The sequence below is a fragment of the Copadichromis virginalis genome, linkage group LG11 (genome assembly GCF_057382275.1).
Source record: "Copadichromis virginalis isolate Kocher_CV1m ecotype Utaka linkage group LG11, C_Virginalis_male_GT1.1, whole genome shotgun sequence".
Classification (NCBI taxonomy): Eukaryota; Metazoa; Chordata; class Actinopteri; order Cichliformes; family Cichlidae; genus Copadichromis; species Copadichromis virginalis.
The window spans coordinates 28,828,622-28,844,536 of NC_140628.1; the positions used below are offsets into that span (position 1 = coordinate 28,828,622).

General features: G+C 40.1%; 1 protein-coding gene across 2 annotated transcripts in view; it reads left to right on the plus strand.

Moving 5' to 3' along the window:
- The first annotated feature begins 2,807 nt into the window (after positions 1-2,807).
- grik3 (glutamate ionotropic receptor kainate type subunit 3) overlaps positions 2,808-15,915 on the plus strand; it is a 96,968-nt gene continuing 83,860 nt past the window's right edge. For both annotated transcript variants that reach the window (XM_085471877.1, XM_085471878.1), the window contains exon 1: positions 2,808-3,651. In XM_085471877.1, the coding sequence (XP_085328003.1) occupies positions 3,537-3,651 (115 nt within the window). In that variant the 5' untranslated portion in view covers positions 2,808-3,536. The remainder of the gene's footprint in view (positions 3,652-15,915) is intronic.

Genomic DNA, 15,915 nt, shown 5'->3' on the forward strand with positions numbered 1-15,915 from the left:
TCCTTCAAAAAAAGCAAATCCCATCAAAAAGACTTCAAAAGGCAGCTAATTTATAACCACATTCAACTTAGCGATGAGTTCCAATTGACCATTGCTGAGGGGAGATGTTCGATCTTCAGTATTATGTTCAGTCTGGTGGCAGAGTTCTTTATAGGGTTTTTTTTTTCTAAGGAGAAAAGCAAAATCAATCATGAAAAAGCTACACATGACTCATTGTTAAGGCTCAATCAAAGCAGCCGCAATTTCTCCAAATAATTATGAACAATCTCACATCTTGGATTGCACATCTTTTCTAGCCAATAACAGAGTCGTGTAAATTGACCGTCCTTTCTTCTCTCTGAAAATCTTCACAAAAATAAACAAAATGTGTGCTGATCAATCCAGTAACATAAGTGCACCTCCTGTCAATGTCTCCAGCTTTACAATAGAGACTTGATGCTTGGAGCCATTAGTTATGACCAACTTGCCAGATGAGGAATTGATCGTTGGCAGGTTGTAAATGCAACAGCAATCATTTCTTAAAGAAAATAAAAATGACCCACTGTGTTGCCATATATGGATGTACGACTTGCTTAAAAAGCGTCAACTTAAACTACTATTAATTTACTCTGAGAGTGAAGTTATTTCAATGGTGGTTGTTACTATACATTTCACTCCTTAACAAAATGCCACTTTTTAAAAATTTCAGCATGAAGTCTGTTCAAACATACAAATGTTTCCAAGTGTGTGCAACTGCTTTTTGAACTGTATTTTGATGAATGCTCTCCTGCTGTGATGACTGACATAAAAGTTTAAAATTGCTGGACCTGTTTTTACATGTGTTTAAGTGGATTTTAAATGTAGATGAAAATATTTTGCCTTTATAAATTTAATTTCATCAAGGACATCTATGTGAGTGTGGTACTTTCACCAGTTTTACGTATCTGAGAAAAAAAGAGTTGCTAGTCCACCCGGAGGTTAAGCTTTCAACAAGTCTACAGGTTTTACATGTGATTCTGTTCTACTCTAAAACCGGATACTTGAAGTATATTTTTATTTGAATGCTTGTGTACTTTAATTTACTGATGTAGGATTTTGAATTTTTGACTTGTTATGGTGTATTTTTACATCAACACTTTTACATAAATAGCAGATTTGCCTCTTCCTCCACCCTGGATTAAAAAGTTCAACATAAAATGAAAAACGTGGCTGTGTATGACAAATTTGGAGCATTTCTGTTCACTCCCTTTGTGTTAATAAAGTGTATTCCTAGTACTTTTAATATGGGAGGAATATTGTAACCTAATGGCACTTCTTACAATGACAGGGAGACAAAACTGATGGTGGTATGAAGATTTACTGCCAGCTGCAGTAAGAAACAGACACAACTGATATCTGGTTGCCACAACTTCTGAAAGTGTGGAAAACTGACTGAAATATGCATTTTATATTTTAAATTGAGTATTTGTCAAAATGGGGATCTCCCCTGCTCTCGGGCCTGAATCAGCCGAAGTGATTGAGAGCACAGACCGCCATCTCTCTATAGAGGGCACCCACAGACCCAGAATGTCTTGTTTGCTAGAGCTGTGTACATTTTGTATTTGAAAGAGCAGCAAGTCAATGAATCTCGATAATGCGAGAGCCGGGCCACATAACTCACGTTGATAGTCCTTACATTGTGCCAAGAGGCGATAAATCTGCTCTGTGAGACATGAATATGCAGTGGCAGTCAGTTTGGCTTGTTCTTGCTTGCATGCCCCGTAATGCACAGTTTATTCCTCTCCCCCATTCCAAGCAGAAAAATAAAACCAATGAGCCACAGCACTATCTCATCAACAGCTTTCATTAAGCATAAAAGAGTAGCGGTGCATTTTTAAAAACATGCTTAATAGTTGCAAATCATTAATGTTAAAACAAAATATCAATTCATTTTTTTTCCCAGTATTGACTTGTCAGAAATCAAGCTTAAAAATATAATTTGATTCCCTTAATGTCAGATCCTAGTAAACGTTTCTAGGAAACGACACATCTATCCATGTAGCTATTCATTTTAAAGTAAAACATATATTTATATATGATTAATCAACTAAAAGCATGTTTAATTTAAACAGTTTTATTTTAATCCTGGAGAGCTTTAGCTTTAATCTTCTAAAACTTATAAGGTTAAGTTGCCTGTTTCAGTAAGGCATAACTCAACAAGTAAAATGTGTAATTTAAGCAGCAAATTCCATACATCTAGGCTGTCCAGGCTGTGGAGAATGAGACATAATAAGCACTCTGCTTATGTATATGCATGTGACCTGCAGTTTATGGTTGACGGCTCTGTTTGGGTTTTTTTTTCTTCTTCTTTTAATGGCAGGCAGGCGTCAAACAGTTGGGGGATTAATGCACTCACGGACACTGACAGAACGTCTCCAATAACAACGATAAAAAAAGAAGCCTGCTTTGTGAGTGGTCCAATCCTCACTTGGCACTTATTTCTTTCATGCTAATAATTTATCCTATTCACAGTGCTCTAGGCAGCTGGATGTTTTTTCTTCTTTTTACTTGGGGCAAAGAAGTATATTGCAATTTCTATCTAATTTCTATCTAAGTGTCTGAAAAAAGACAAGAAGCTCCAACAACAACAGATCGCAATAAGACAAACCCAAAAATACTGTATAATAAAAATGAGAAGATATTAAGAATACCATAATGTACGTGTACACAGCATTTGGGACAAGCAGTGAATCAAGTGATCATTCGGATCCCTCTCACCTCCATAAAACACTTCTTGGACATAGTTGACAACTATGCGTAAGGACGCGTGCCTCTAGTGGCACCGTGGAAGGAGGCTCGTCAGACGCACGCTGATGCACAGCTTTCAGCACTACCTTTCCATCCAGCACAAACTGGAAGATTTGTAAAATCAACACTGTTTAACGGGGGTCCCTTTGAGCAGATTGGACGTTCTTCGATAACCAGCCCTGTGCAATCACCGTGCGCAACTGGAGCGGAGCGTCACGGAGCTGCTTTCCTCCACTGTGTTCTGAACTGTTAGCGTTAATGGAATGAAAGACTGGAGTGACTAAACTCCAACAAGCATTTTATTTCGTGCCACTTAAGTGTATTGAAAATCCTCTGCGCTTTTTCTCTGTTTGGCTTTCGGACGGCAGAATCGTCCGAGACGACCCAAAGTTCCGCAGGCGCAGTTCTCCTCTTCAACAGAGGTGTTGGAGTCCGGCTCGGCTGTTGCCGTGGTACTTGCCAGCAGACAGATAGCATCGTCGGTAGGAGGGGATAAAGAGACTCCTGCAAGCTAATTGTTGCAGCCTGCGTTCGCAGGTGTTTCGCTGATCTGCTTGTGAGGGACTGGCGGCTTCATCCTGATCGGGTCGCTTTTAGACTTGTGAGAAACAGAAAAAAAGAAACCCCGGGAGAATGTTGCACCAAGTACAATGAGCGCTGATTTGTCGCAGACTCCAAAATCCATATATGCTCCGTCGAATTCAGTTTTGATGAGCAATTTTGACTCGTCTTTGGAATTTTAAAAAAGTGGATCCCGCGACTTTACAACCATGCGAAATACTTGGCTGTTCCCCCGGAGTGCGATTAGGGATTACTGGACATGGCTGATTGCATGTCTCTTTTGGATTCAGTACTCTTACGGGATGCCTCATGTTATTCGAATAGGTAAGTTGTCCACGGTTACATTTGCACACACACGTTTGTACTCTAACCCTGAAAGTTGATGCCTATTCAGTGCATTTCAGCGTTCCGCTTTCTCCGCGACAGCAAATAGTTTTTGTAGTAAATAAACAGTCGCTTTCATTTACCGCTCTCCACAGCCGGGTCGGATGTAAATATTAGATTTACTTATACGACGTGCAAATGGTAAGCAACAAGAGAGAAGTGCATTAAAGCGCACGCTGCCAGTAATATCGAGAAACACTCGGAAACCATGCAATGAAATATTGTGGGTTAGTGTGACCTCTATGCACCCTGCTTTGTCTGTTACATTTGCTACAGCCAGCATGTTGAGTCACCAGCTAAATAAGGCTCATTGCCATGCCTTCTGGAAGTAAGTTTTTAAAGACAGTCTGTCAAATTAAAGAACATAGTTATAAATCAGAAAAAACAAGCTCCATCCAAAAGTTTAATATCGTCTTATATAATATATTAAGGGGACAAGGATGTTCCCACAATATCAGTCAAATCACAGAGTAACACGCTTACTATATATAAACAGTAGCATTTTCAGGTAAATCTTGGTTACTTCATTTATCTACACCGACGGACCCTAAAAAAATGAAGCCAGGTGTCTGGTGGCTTTGTCTTTTTCTCATCACTCACAGTGGAACAATGTGCGAATTGTCATCCGGAGCTGGCAATGCGCTGAAACGTTTTGCGCGGCCAAGAGACAGAAACAGAATGAAGATCAATACGTTTTTTTGTCACAAGGCAAATCGTTTTTGACATTTGGCAGAGTGCAGTGCAGGACAATTACTCAAAATGGCACTGGTCCACATTAACATACCATTACAACAGCCTGAGTACAGGGAGTGAGAGCATCTTCCAGCTGTAAATGATGGGCGAAAGTGGAATAATGTTACAAACAGGGATAGCCCATGTGTTACACAGTAACAGCGGGTGAATTGCCTTAATAAACCAGTTGTCTCTTTCTATGACATATCTACAAATCATCAACATCCCACAGTGATTTTGTAATTCATAATTCCTGGCGAGCACTGTGGGTGGTCCCTGAAAAGCTACATTTAAAATAAAGTTATCAGACTCCAACATGAAGATGTATAGCAGCAGTTTATTGCACAATAACCTTGAGTGAACGCTGTTGACCTTCTGCATATTTAATGTGCTTTTTGAATTAAAGCCAAAGAAACACGATGCATACACTCAAGATGTGTGGAATAATGTTTACTGCTGAACATAATATGAAGATATCGGGCAGGCCTGTGTACCTGTGATTGACTACAGTGTTGTGAGGAGCCATGACTCCTGACATCACACTTTATGGACTTTGGTGATGTATTAGAAACTGCATAAATCCTCAGGCTCGCTTTCTTCTGCTCTAACCTGAAATTTTTTGGTTAAAGGGCATTTTTCCCTCTTATTTCTTTATCTATTTATTTATTTTTATCTTGACAGCAGCTCAATTGAAGACCCGAAATAGACTTGACAGCCTTTTATTTTTAAAAATGTCAAAGTGCTGACAAATTTACCCTGAAATGTGCTACAGTCCTACTATTGCTTTTTATAGAATCTATCATAGCTTCCAGTGCAGGATCAGTTTAGTTGCATGTTTTTTTTATGTTTCATAAGAGTAGAGACATACAGGAAATTGAGAATTTACCCGAATGCCAAAAATAGGGGAAGAAAAAAATCGAAAGGCTCATCTCTCTATAGGATCTTTTAAAACTGAATTTGTATGCATGATAGCTATGTGTGTATTCATGTAATTTGTTTACCTTACAGACAAATATTTGAAAGGTAAAGAAAAGAAAATATATCTCACCATATTTACATTGTGTAATTTTATTCATCATAGTAGCTGGAGTGTATGCAGCCTGCGTGTATTATTGTAAACATACCGCATTGTTCTCGGGGACAGAATGTTGGGTATTGTACAGAACAATTTATTTAGGAATGAGCGCTTTTTTAGAGCTGATGTGCAGCAGACCTGTTTTCCCTGTTTTTTCCTCTCTTTTTTTGCAATTTGATACTTGGTTTGGAAGTCTGTGCACGCACTCTGTGTCACAGCCACTCCACTAAAACCAACAGAGGGCTCTCTTATAGTCAGTGCAGGGTAGCTAATGTTGCTCCTCAACACTGGTTACCAACATAAGCGAACCAGTGAAATTCATCGAGGTGGGCGGTGGTATTTGAGCATGATACTCTCTGTCTGTGCTGTGTCTGCTCTTGGTTAGGTGGCCTGCAGTTCTCCAAGTACACCATCTGGGTAATGGTGGGCATCCAAGGTAGAGTTGTTGCCATTGATTTTAGTGCTTTTACAGTGCATTGCTCTAAGTTGAGGCCAGATGGTCGCTCCGTCTCATTCAGCAGCTTCTATTTGTTGGAGGGAATAAAAGACTACTCCTCCTGTATTTGTCCTCTTACATGCTGTGCTCGTCTTTAGTCTCCCTCTGCTTGCTTTTCATAATTCTTTTTCTCTTTCTGACGTGTTTTGCAATCTCTCATCTCATCTAGGGACCATTTCAGTTGATGATGCAATGTTTTTATAATAAAGACAAAAGTGCTCAAGGATGCGAGTGCAGTATTTTTTTCCGCCTCGCTCCAAAGATAATGTGCGTCCTTAGATAATTTGCATGTTTGCCAACATGGAAAAAGATGGTATACAAATGATTTTATTGGATATGGTAGCAGCTCTTTATGCCTTATTCTGTAGCCCGAGTGCGCGGCATTCTGTCTGCAATTTGCTAATGCTCTACACACACTGCTTTCTTCCCAAGACAGGGATCGCCAGATTTGAAAATGTGTTCAGATGAAAATATATTCATAGCGTTCTTGAATTATAATATATCTACCAGTGAAGCATACAGTAATGACAGATTAATATACGTTGTCTCTTTCATCTGCGGATTGATGAAACTAATTTATCATTTGTTGTCTCTTTTTTTCTCTCACTGAGATTATTCACTGCCTGACAGGGATTTATTGAATAATCAATTACTTTATCTACCTAATACTTAAAGCACTTAATCAGTGTCAGTTAATCAATCTCTTTCATGATTTCGTGTTGATTTCATTTCCTCGGCTCCACAACACCTGGTCACATGCATTTTTCACTTAGGTTTCCTAAAATGCTTTGGGCAGGCAAGACTCCAAATTTAATTATTGCCTGGGAAACAGCCCTGACATTAAAGCTCCGCAGCACTTGAAGCTGTATGCAATGTGACCACTCCGAAACTTGAGTGGGATAAATCGGGTTTGTGGTCACCACTTTTGGTTGAATTCTCCAAACACAGAGCCACTTCAATTTCTTGTCGTTATCCCTGCACCAGCAGCAGAGAGAGACTGAGAAGTTTTCATGTGATTAACTCTTCTAGCGAGCTATAGAGTGTGCAGTCTCCTCTCGCACGCTCCCTGAGATCCTTTTTCGCTTGGGGTCTGTGTAAATGTCTCATCTGAAATGACTCAGACATATTTCAAGAGAGCGCAGAAAACCGTAATGGCACTTTGCAATTCTACTTTTAACAAAGTCAAATCCAAAAGAAGGGCTTGTATCGAGAATTACCCAAAGGAGTGTTGCAGAGAATTAAAAAGTGTTTGGTAATGAAAAAGAACAATAAGGAGATATTGCATCAAAATATGTATCAAATTAAGATGGCCATCAGTTGCTGAGTGGGAATGAATATTTCATTTTCATCTAAATTTAATCCCTCCCTAGACGCAGAGAGAGGGAGGAAGCAGGGAATAAGTAGCCTGCTGGCGGAGACTTGGGGCTGGGAGTTGTTGTGGTGAATATGAACAAAGGCTTGTAGAGGTCACAGAAGAATTGGATACAGAGAGTAGCTTCTTTGATGTGTAATTCCATTATCTGTTAGTGAAAGCAGAGATTGAAATGGGAGGAATACAGCGGTTGTTTTACCTGCAGTAACACACACCCCTTCATCCGCTTGTATAAACATGGATGGATAAACGGACTGCAAAAGAAATAGCAGAGGCCTATTTTCAGTGTCTTACACTCTCGGGCATCTGTATCTTAGCTTACACACACGTGCGCGAACGCACGGACACACACCATATAAACCCATATTCTATCCACAACATTTTCTAAAACATATGTCTGGTCTCACTGGGGCTCTTGTACACAATCCAATTCCATTCTCTCTGTCAGCACACTCGTGGCTCATCATTAGCTTCAATCTCGCTGATGAGAAACGGCAGATGTTCGTTTTGTTGAGCAGAGTACCCGTTTCTGAACGTGCTGCCTTCTCTTCGTGTCTGTGATCCTGTTTCACCGCTTTAGAAGGAAACATGCTTCCACAAACAAACATGTGCTCCAAGCGTGCCGTAATCTCTCTCTTCTGACATGCAGAGCACGTTTTTAAGAGAAGTCATTGACGGCAGTAATCATGTATTAAACATACAGCACGAGTTCAAGTCAGAGAATATTTGGTAAATGGTATGTGTGTGTGATTTTATGTCAAAGACAAGGTGCAACGAATGCATAATGCTACGAAATGTGTTCACAGTGTGTATTCTGATCACATTAACAAGAGTGAACTGCAAAGGAAGTGCAGGTACTTAGCCCTATGTTCAGTCACACACAGTAATGATCATCCAATAATTCAAGCCACTAGGGGCTAATAGAGTGGATCTACCAAACAGTAAGATAATCCTGTGACACAGCAGGGCCCTATCTAGCCCCAGCTAGCTTAGCCTAGCTGCTGCTCACACACCAGATGGTGTTTTCATATCATACTACAAAGTGGGTGCTCCACAGTGAAAAGTCTGCTGCAAGCATATGCTTCTGCCTATTGAAATAAATAAGCCGGCGAGTTCCTTATGGCTATAAATTTCCTCATTTTTATTCAAAATGTGTCGCAAACACTTAAATGTTATATGTGTGTTTGATGTTAACTTGCAGTTTAATGTTAAAAATCACTGGTTGTCATTTGTAATCTTTTATGGATAAAACATAGGGGTCAGTGCACCCGAATTACCAAAAAGCTAACAAATAAAAAAAAAGATTCTTATTTATCGCTGGATTATTTCTGGATTAAAATATTAGAATGATGTACTGTAAAATGTAAATTATACTTGAAGAAAAAAAAGCAAAAGGAAGAAAAAGATGTGCCGCTCGCCTACAGTTTAAGGGTATAACAAGCAAACGGTGACCTTGTATTCTTACACTGAATTATAAAGATTATTTGACGACCATATAAATATTCCTGTTAGTGTATAATATCAGGCTACTTCCCAGAATAATTTCCCATTAGGGAATAAATGTCATCTCTTATAAATTTTACACAGCTTCTCAGGTTTGTTGTAGTTCAATAGTAGCTTTTCTCGATATGTAGCACCTAAGAATAGTCGGGAACCTCTGATGTCAGTGTCTTTCTTAGCTTACTGCTAAACTCTACTATCCATACCAGCATGGCAGTTGTGTTGGCAGGTGCGTTGCGTAACTGTTACGCTGAAACTTACACCTATCTAACCACTTTATTGCTGAAAGCAGCAACTTAATTAACCCTGTCGGCATGCACTTCACATTGGCTACATGGATTTAATGGTACTTCTTACTACACACTCGAGCTGATCATTTCCCGCAACGCTGCACCTACGTAGCACAGGGGTTAGACTGAGGCGTAGTGATACAAGAGCATCATTACAAGTCAGGTTTCTGCTGCTCTCATCAGCTAATGTAGGGATCTTGAACTGGTACTTTGAAGCACTCACCTTCAGGGGCTGCCCTGCCCCCCCCTGTTAATTTGGATGATAAACCTTTTTAAAAACTCATCACTGAACTCGGTGTCGAGGTGTCAATCAAAGAGAATAACTTGACTGATTTTTTTCCTTCAATTTGCCTGATTTCGCCTGTGGGCTCCTCGGGGACTCAATGTCACTGTAGCACGATGTGTGCTTTTTGGACTTGACAGTGTTTTGAAATTCATGGCATGTCAATGTTGGCTATTTCCTTGTGAATGTTTCTGTACCAAGGCAATGAATTAAATTTCATGCTCTAGCCATTTGTCTTTATTATGTGCCCTTGTCCTTTCCATTTGACTCTTCAATCTCAGCCCTCCTCGGGGCTCTGCTGGAAAAAGTCGAATAACAACATCAAAACTGTTTGAGGAGAGAGCTTGATCACAGGGCATTTCACTTTCAGGGTCATGCTGGTAATAAAACATAGTTAATTAGAATGATCTTGTTGGAGGTAATTCGGTGATTATTTTTTTTTATATTTCAGCACGGGGAGCAATTTGTCTTCACTGTTCCAGACAGACTGTATATGTTTGCAAGCCACGCACACGCCATAGGCACACAAAATACTGCAGGAGGCGGAGGAAAGGGAAAAAGAATGAGGGTGGCTACATAGATGAAGCTAGGGGACTCTTATTTAGCTGGTTAATTAGCTTGAACCTTTTGATCCCAATTTTAAAACTCACCACAATGCAATGCTGGCTTCTTTTGTGTGCTGCCCCAAGCCAGATAAAACGCAGCTTTATTCTTGTGCCTTTTTAACACCAAGGCTTTCACCAGAGCTGTATTAGCTTTGCTTTCCCTTCCTCCAAGAGCGTCATCCTTATCTGTTCCCAGACGCTCTGTGTAAAACCTGGTCACCTCTGACACCTCAGTTACATACAGTTATGCACACGTATTGCAATAACAAGACCTTTTCTTCCCGCAGCTTTAAAGCAATCAGAATTTGACAGTGGAGGTATCAGCCACATTGCACAGGTTTAAATCCTATTTGACTTGGGCTAAGGACAATGAATGGAGGGTGACACTGTTTCATTCTGCCCTTTTAATCAAGCTCTCATTGTTATAGGTGCACTGCAAATGTCAGGTCTTGGTTGTGTGATTCCCTCAAATTGCTGTTCCATGACTGTAGGGAGACGTGAGTGCACGAGCACATGTTTAGGAGGGGGAGAGAGTGAGAGAAAAAGAGGAAGTGTGAGTGTGTGCATGACAAGGGGATGTATAAGGGGAGCTGGCATAGAGTCCCTGGAGCGTAGGGGTAGAGCAGGAGTTACTAATCAACTGTGAGAGAGCAGGCTAGAGAAGACTCACCCTCTATTTCCCCCCAGATAGAAAGTGAAGGAACAGATAAGACAAACCTCTTCAGGCCAAAAACACTACAAATGAATGGCTATCACCAAAAATATCTTCGGGGGGGGGGGGCAGAAATCCTTTCCTTCACACTCTGCCTCACACATCTGTTTTCACCCCTTTCCTTTTCATCCCAGCAATAACAAATGCGAGGACTACCACTACAACTGCATAAGACTCAGGGGTTACCTCGCTAGCCCCTCTACTCATCCCTCCACTGATGGATAGCCAGGAGGTTGGAAGCCAATGTCGATTTAGTTAACACAGCCAATACCCAGAAGATTCCACACAGCACTCGCACTGCGTGCAGGCGAGACAATCTGGGATAGTCTGTCCTCCGTCTCAGCAAGTGTTTTACCGGCTGCCGATCTACTGTCCAGGTCGCCCCCGGAGAACAGTGTGGTTAACCGCAAAAATGTTCCCCTGTGACTCATCTGAAGACAGCTTGTCTGCATGTGACCAACCTCAGATATATGGAATGAGACAGAGATTATCATTGACAGGAAAGAGAATGAGAGACTGTGGGTGTTTTGAGGCTGGCAGGACGTTTTAGGAAAGCTATTAGTGATGCTTGTATGAATTGCAGCTTTTAATGTAAAGCCAAAAAAAACCCTAGCAACTATCTGTCCCTGAGGGTTTTTTTTATACCCTTTTAGATGAGGTTTGAGAAGTACAGATGGCTGTCATAGTAACCACTTAGTTGGCGATCTAGATTGATTAGTGTAGATTATAGCTTGTGATTAAGCAGCAGGGTTTTTGTTCAAATCAATTCTCTATCACAGAGAGTTAATGAAGAATTAGGCTTCTGATTGTTCCTAAATCATGTTTTTCAGTTTCAAGTGCTTCTGTTTTTAGCCTCAAATATTGTTTTCCTCTCTTCAGTGTTGCTGTTGCACTGTCATTGCATCCGCAGTCAGTGTTATTTATATCAGGTTAAGAAGTTTGTTGATGTTTTTTGATGTTGATGTTGCAGCATCTTCTAACTACAGGACATTCCACTTTTTGCTTTAAGAAATTTCATCTGCTTTTGCCCCCCTAAACTTTCCTGCTTAGTGGTTACAGTGTTTAAGAAAATGCTGCTTAATATCCCATCCGAATCCTCAATGTCAGAGTTATGTTTTGACTCGTATAGAGAAATAAAACAGAATTAGTTCAGTGAAAGATTTCTAATTTCTGAATAAAATCAGACAAACTGCCAGCTATGTTCCTAATTGCTTTTCACCAAGACTGAATATAATACCATGGAATTTGCCTGCTCCAAAATAATCTGCAATCAGGAAGCATTATCTGGTTTGATGAAAAGGATCAATTGAAGTAATGCTGCAATAATCATATGCAAATTTAATGAGGCATCTGCAGTGTATTAGTCTGATTATTTTCACTGCTAAAGCAAACAATGCATGTCCTTCTTGCCTGCCATTTTAGTCAGAAATGGCATAAAAACATTAGCGCTGAATAAGATTAGCAGTTTTTAAAGCACAGTTACAATTTCTATTTACTATGTAAAATGTTGCATTTGCCTCTATGCGTTTGCTAAAAATGGCATCAATCCTCAATTAAATGTTGCTTGTAATTTTAGTCCATGGCATCTACATGTAAAAACTGGGACTTGGAGAAGAAAAAAAGAACAATTTACTTTAATAACATGTCTAGGGTTACAAATCTAAGCTTACAAATTTAAACTGTAACACTGTTTAGAAATGTCAATGTTACAAATGTCTTGTAAAGTCTATTCTAATATCACAAACCGTAGGGAAGTGGGAATGATGATGGCAATAAAGATATGCAACTATGATGAGGCTTTTATGTCTCTTGCCTTCCTTTTCTTTTAATTCCTGACAAATACGTATATAAATAATTTTTGTTTAAACAGCCAAACTGCGATTGCAGACATTTGCCTCTCCCATTTACACCAATATGTTTTTTCAGCTATATTGTTGCTAATAATTTTCAGAAGATTGACCACATTAAAAAAATAATTGGCTGCATGCTGGCATCAGAGATTTAATGTTCAGTTAATATCCTGCTCAGCCTCTGTCTGCACTGCTCACATATGGAGCGTATTGTCTGCCAGAGTGACAATTCTTTTAAATGTGGTCAGGTCCATTTAAATTAAATAAATCGATTTAAAATGTGCTAGTTCCTTCTTGTCAAATGTGCATATTCCGACATATATGAAAATTTGAGATTAGATGGAAAATTGTGTGTTATTTTCTATCGGGACCTGGTGCAGCACAATCCACAGGTTTATATTATCTACTAGTCTGTAACATAGCTTGAGCTCCTCATCAATATTCTAACTAAGCACAGTCAGAGGCGACAGGATGAGCGTGTGTGTGCGCCAATGATTTTTTGAGTGGTGGCTATTAGTGAAGGGAAGCCTCTCCAGCCACTGTTAATCTTGAAACAGGACAGGAGGAGCTATTACCTCCAATTATGTGGTGTGGTGAATTTTACAAGTGCGAGTCCCATCTAGCTGTACGACAGGGCTCCAGTTTTTTGTTTTAATTACACATACCATAGTTAAAGGGACCCCAGTCTTCCCCTTTTCTGGTCCTCTTTCTTGTCTTCTTCTTTCCCTCATCTTCTCGTCCTTATGAAAAGATTAAAATTACCACTTAAATCTTGTTCTTTTTAAGGTGGGTAAAATAAAGCTTATAAGTCGCATTCATCGCTTCACTTCTCTTTTTCACCAGACAAAAACTTTAACATATGCTCATTGTGGTAATTCCTTGCCAGAGTAAAATGAGAACTCCCTTCTCTCACCTTTTTGACCCATACACCTTCTGTCTCCTTAGCACACTGTATTACAAGATTTGCATTTCAATTTGCAAGCCCAATCATCAGGATCTTATAAGCCTGCTGGTTGGAAAGCAATTGAGCCTCATTCAATCTGCTCCCTTCGTGTTTCCAATCCATTCATGATTTTTTAAAGATATTAAATGGCTTGAAAAAAATCTCTTGCAGAACCAAAAGTTTCTTGGTCTTTCGTTTCTTTTGTCTTTTTTCCTAACCGTTGATTGCACCCTCCAGCCACCTTTGCTTCCATCCAGTACTTCCCTGGTCATCTGTGCACCTTGATTTGAGAGTCGAAGGTTTGGGGTGGGGGTGGAACTAACATGGAAATAAGCTGGTGATTGCCTTCCTTCCAATGTGGTGATGGAATGGATGCTTGAGTGATCGTGCCCCTTGAGCCCCTCCTTGGTGGCTGATTAGCTGTGGAGCCCTGGAGATCCAGAGTGACACACTGGCTCATCAGACTCTACTCAGCTTGTCAGGGACCACCTTGATTACATGGTGCTTCATAATTGTTCCTCATTCGGCTTCAGTGTCCAGTGTGGTGCAAGCTCATCATCATATGAGAGAATGCACCATATGAAGCTTGACATTTCTTATTGCTGGTCAAAGAAGAAAAAGTTCAAAAAAATGCCATCCAGCCAGGACATATGTGTTGCTAACATACGACAATGTTCTTTAGGGCTTTGACTGCATTGTCTCAGAGTCCTGATCTCTCAGTTACAAAAGATAATCAATGGAAAATGAAAAGTCTATCCAGATGCCGGTAAAAATAAAGCATTGTTATTCTAACTGATGCAAGGTTGCACTACACTGCAATCGCAGAAGAGGTTTATGTGAAGGAGTGCTTGCTCCAGATACTGGTCCCTTTCTGCCAACACCAGCGATGGCAAATGGGCCTGGTGTAATGTCTTTTTTAGTAAGGCAATTGAAAAAGAAGAGAGTCATCATGGCATTTATAATCACTGAGTTGGTAGACATGATTGAAAGTTAAAGCAGTCAGAACTGAGAACTCGAAGGACTCTGACCCGGGTTATTGATTCATATGGCTTATGTGGGTGAACTGCCCGAGGTGTGAAACTCATCAAATCATAGACTGTATTAATTATTTTTATGTTCTGGCATTAGCCTCAGGTGACACTTGAATTCCTTAAAGTTGAGAGTTATGCCCACGCAACAGCAATCAAGCTGTAATTCCTTGGCCAAGTCTAGTATGAAGCATGTGCAGGGCATAGTTCACAATCCTGATGGCCTGAGGAAAAGAGCTTTTTCTTTGAGCGTAGAAGCAGATAGTCTGTCGCTGTGGTTTATAATCCTACTAGTTGCGGCTCTGTAGCGTCAAGAGTGTAGATGCAATGGTACACTCCACTTGGCTGAACAAACTACTTTCTCCATGATCTTAGGCAGAGCAGTTTGATTGATTTTGCTGGCATTCAGTAAGAAGTTGTTGACCTTGCATCACAGTGTTATGTCCCCCATCTCTTCCAGGCCTACCTAGAATTGTTGGTAATCCTGCCAATCAAAACTGTGTTAACTTGAGAATGGATTCTGAGCTGATCCTGCCGCAACATTTATCGGTGTACAAATATTGCAGCAAAAGAGCAAGTAGATAACTTTGGGGGCCACCTGTTTTAAGGCATTTGGAGGTGTTGTATATTTTCTGATAGTATTAGAAAAGGGTATATTTTAACCCAAACCATGATCTTCAAATACTTTCTGTACTCAACCCTAAGTACTTGTGCCTAATTGAGATAAAAAAAATTGTAAAATGTCAATTAAATGTTGAAATTGTCCCAGTTAAGGCAGGAAGTCCAGTCTACTGGTGTAAAGGGGGGTGTTTTTGTGCTACAAGTGCTGCTATCTCACCCTCCTCGTAACAGACTTTTTTATCATTTTAAAGTGGAAGTTATGTTGTTTGATTAAATAACAAGATATGGTTCAGAAAAAAATAGCATGGTAATACTCAAAAGATCATTTGTTCAGAGGACTTATGGTTAACCCCAGGCCCATTAATGGGCTGTTGCATGCTTTGGTTGCTGAACCGAAAGATTAGACTTTACATATTCGTCTTAAGCTAAACATTGCATCCCATGCATCAGACAGCTCTGTTACTCTGGTTATGCTTTCAGCTCCCTCGGACCCTTGCTCTGCCTCTGGGGACAGACACAGCAGGACTGCTGTGTTCCCACATTGCGAGTTTTGATTCAGCAGATAGCTGGCATGACCTCCAGTCACTCAGCCCACTCAACCAAGATACATGAAATGACATATCCGTTGTTTTGGCTCCTGGAAGCTATTGTCCATGTTCAAGTCACAAATGGCAAATATGGAGTATGACTTGAAATG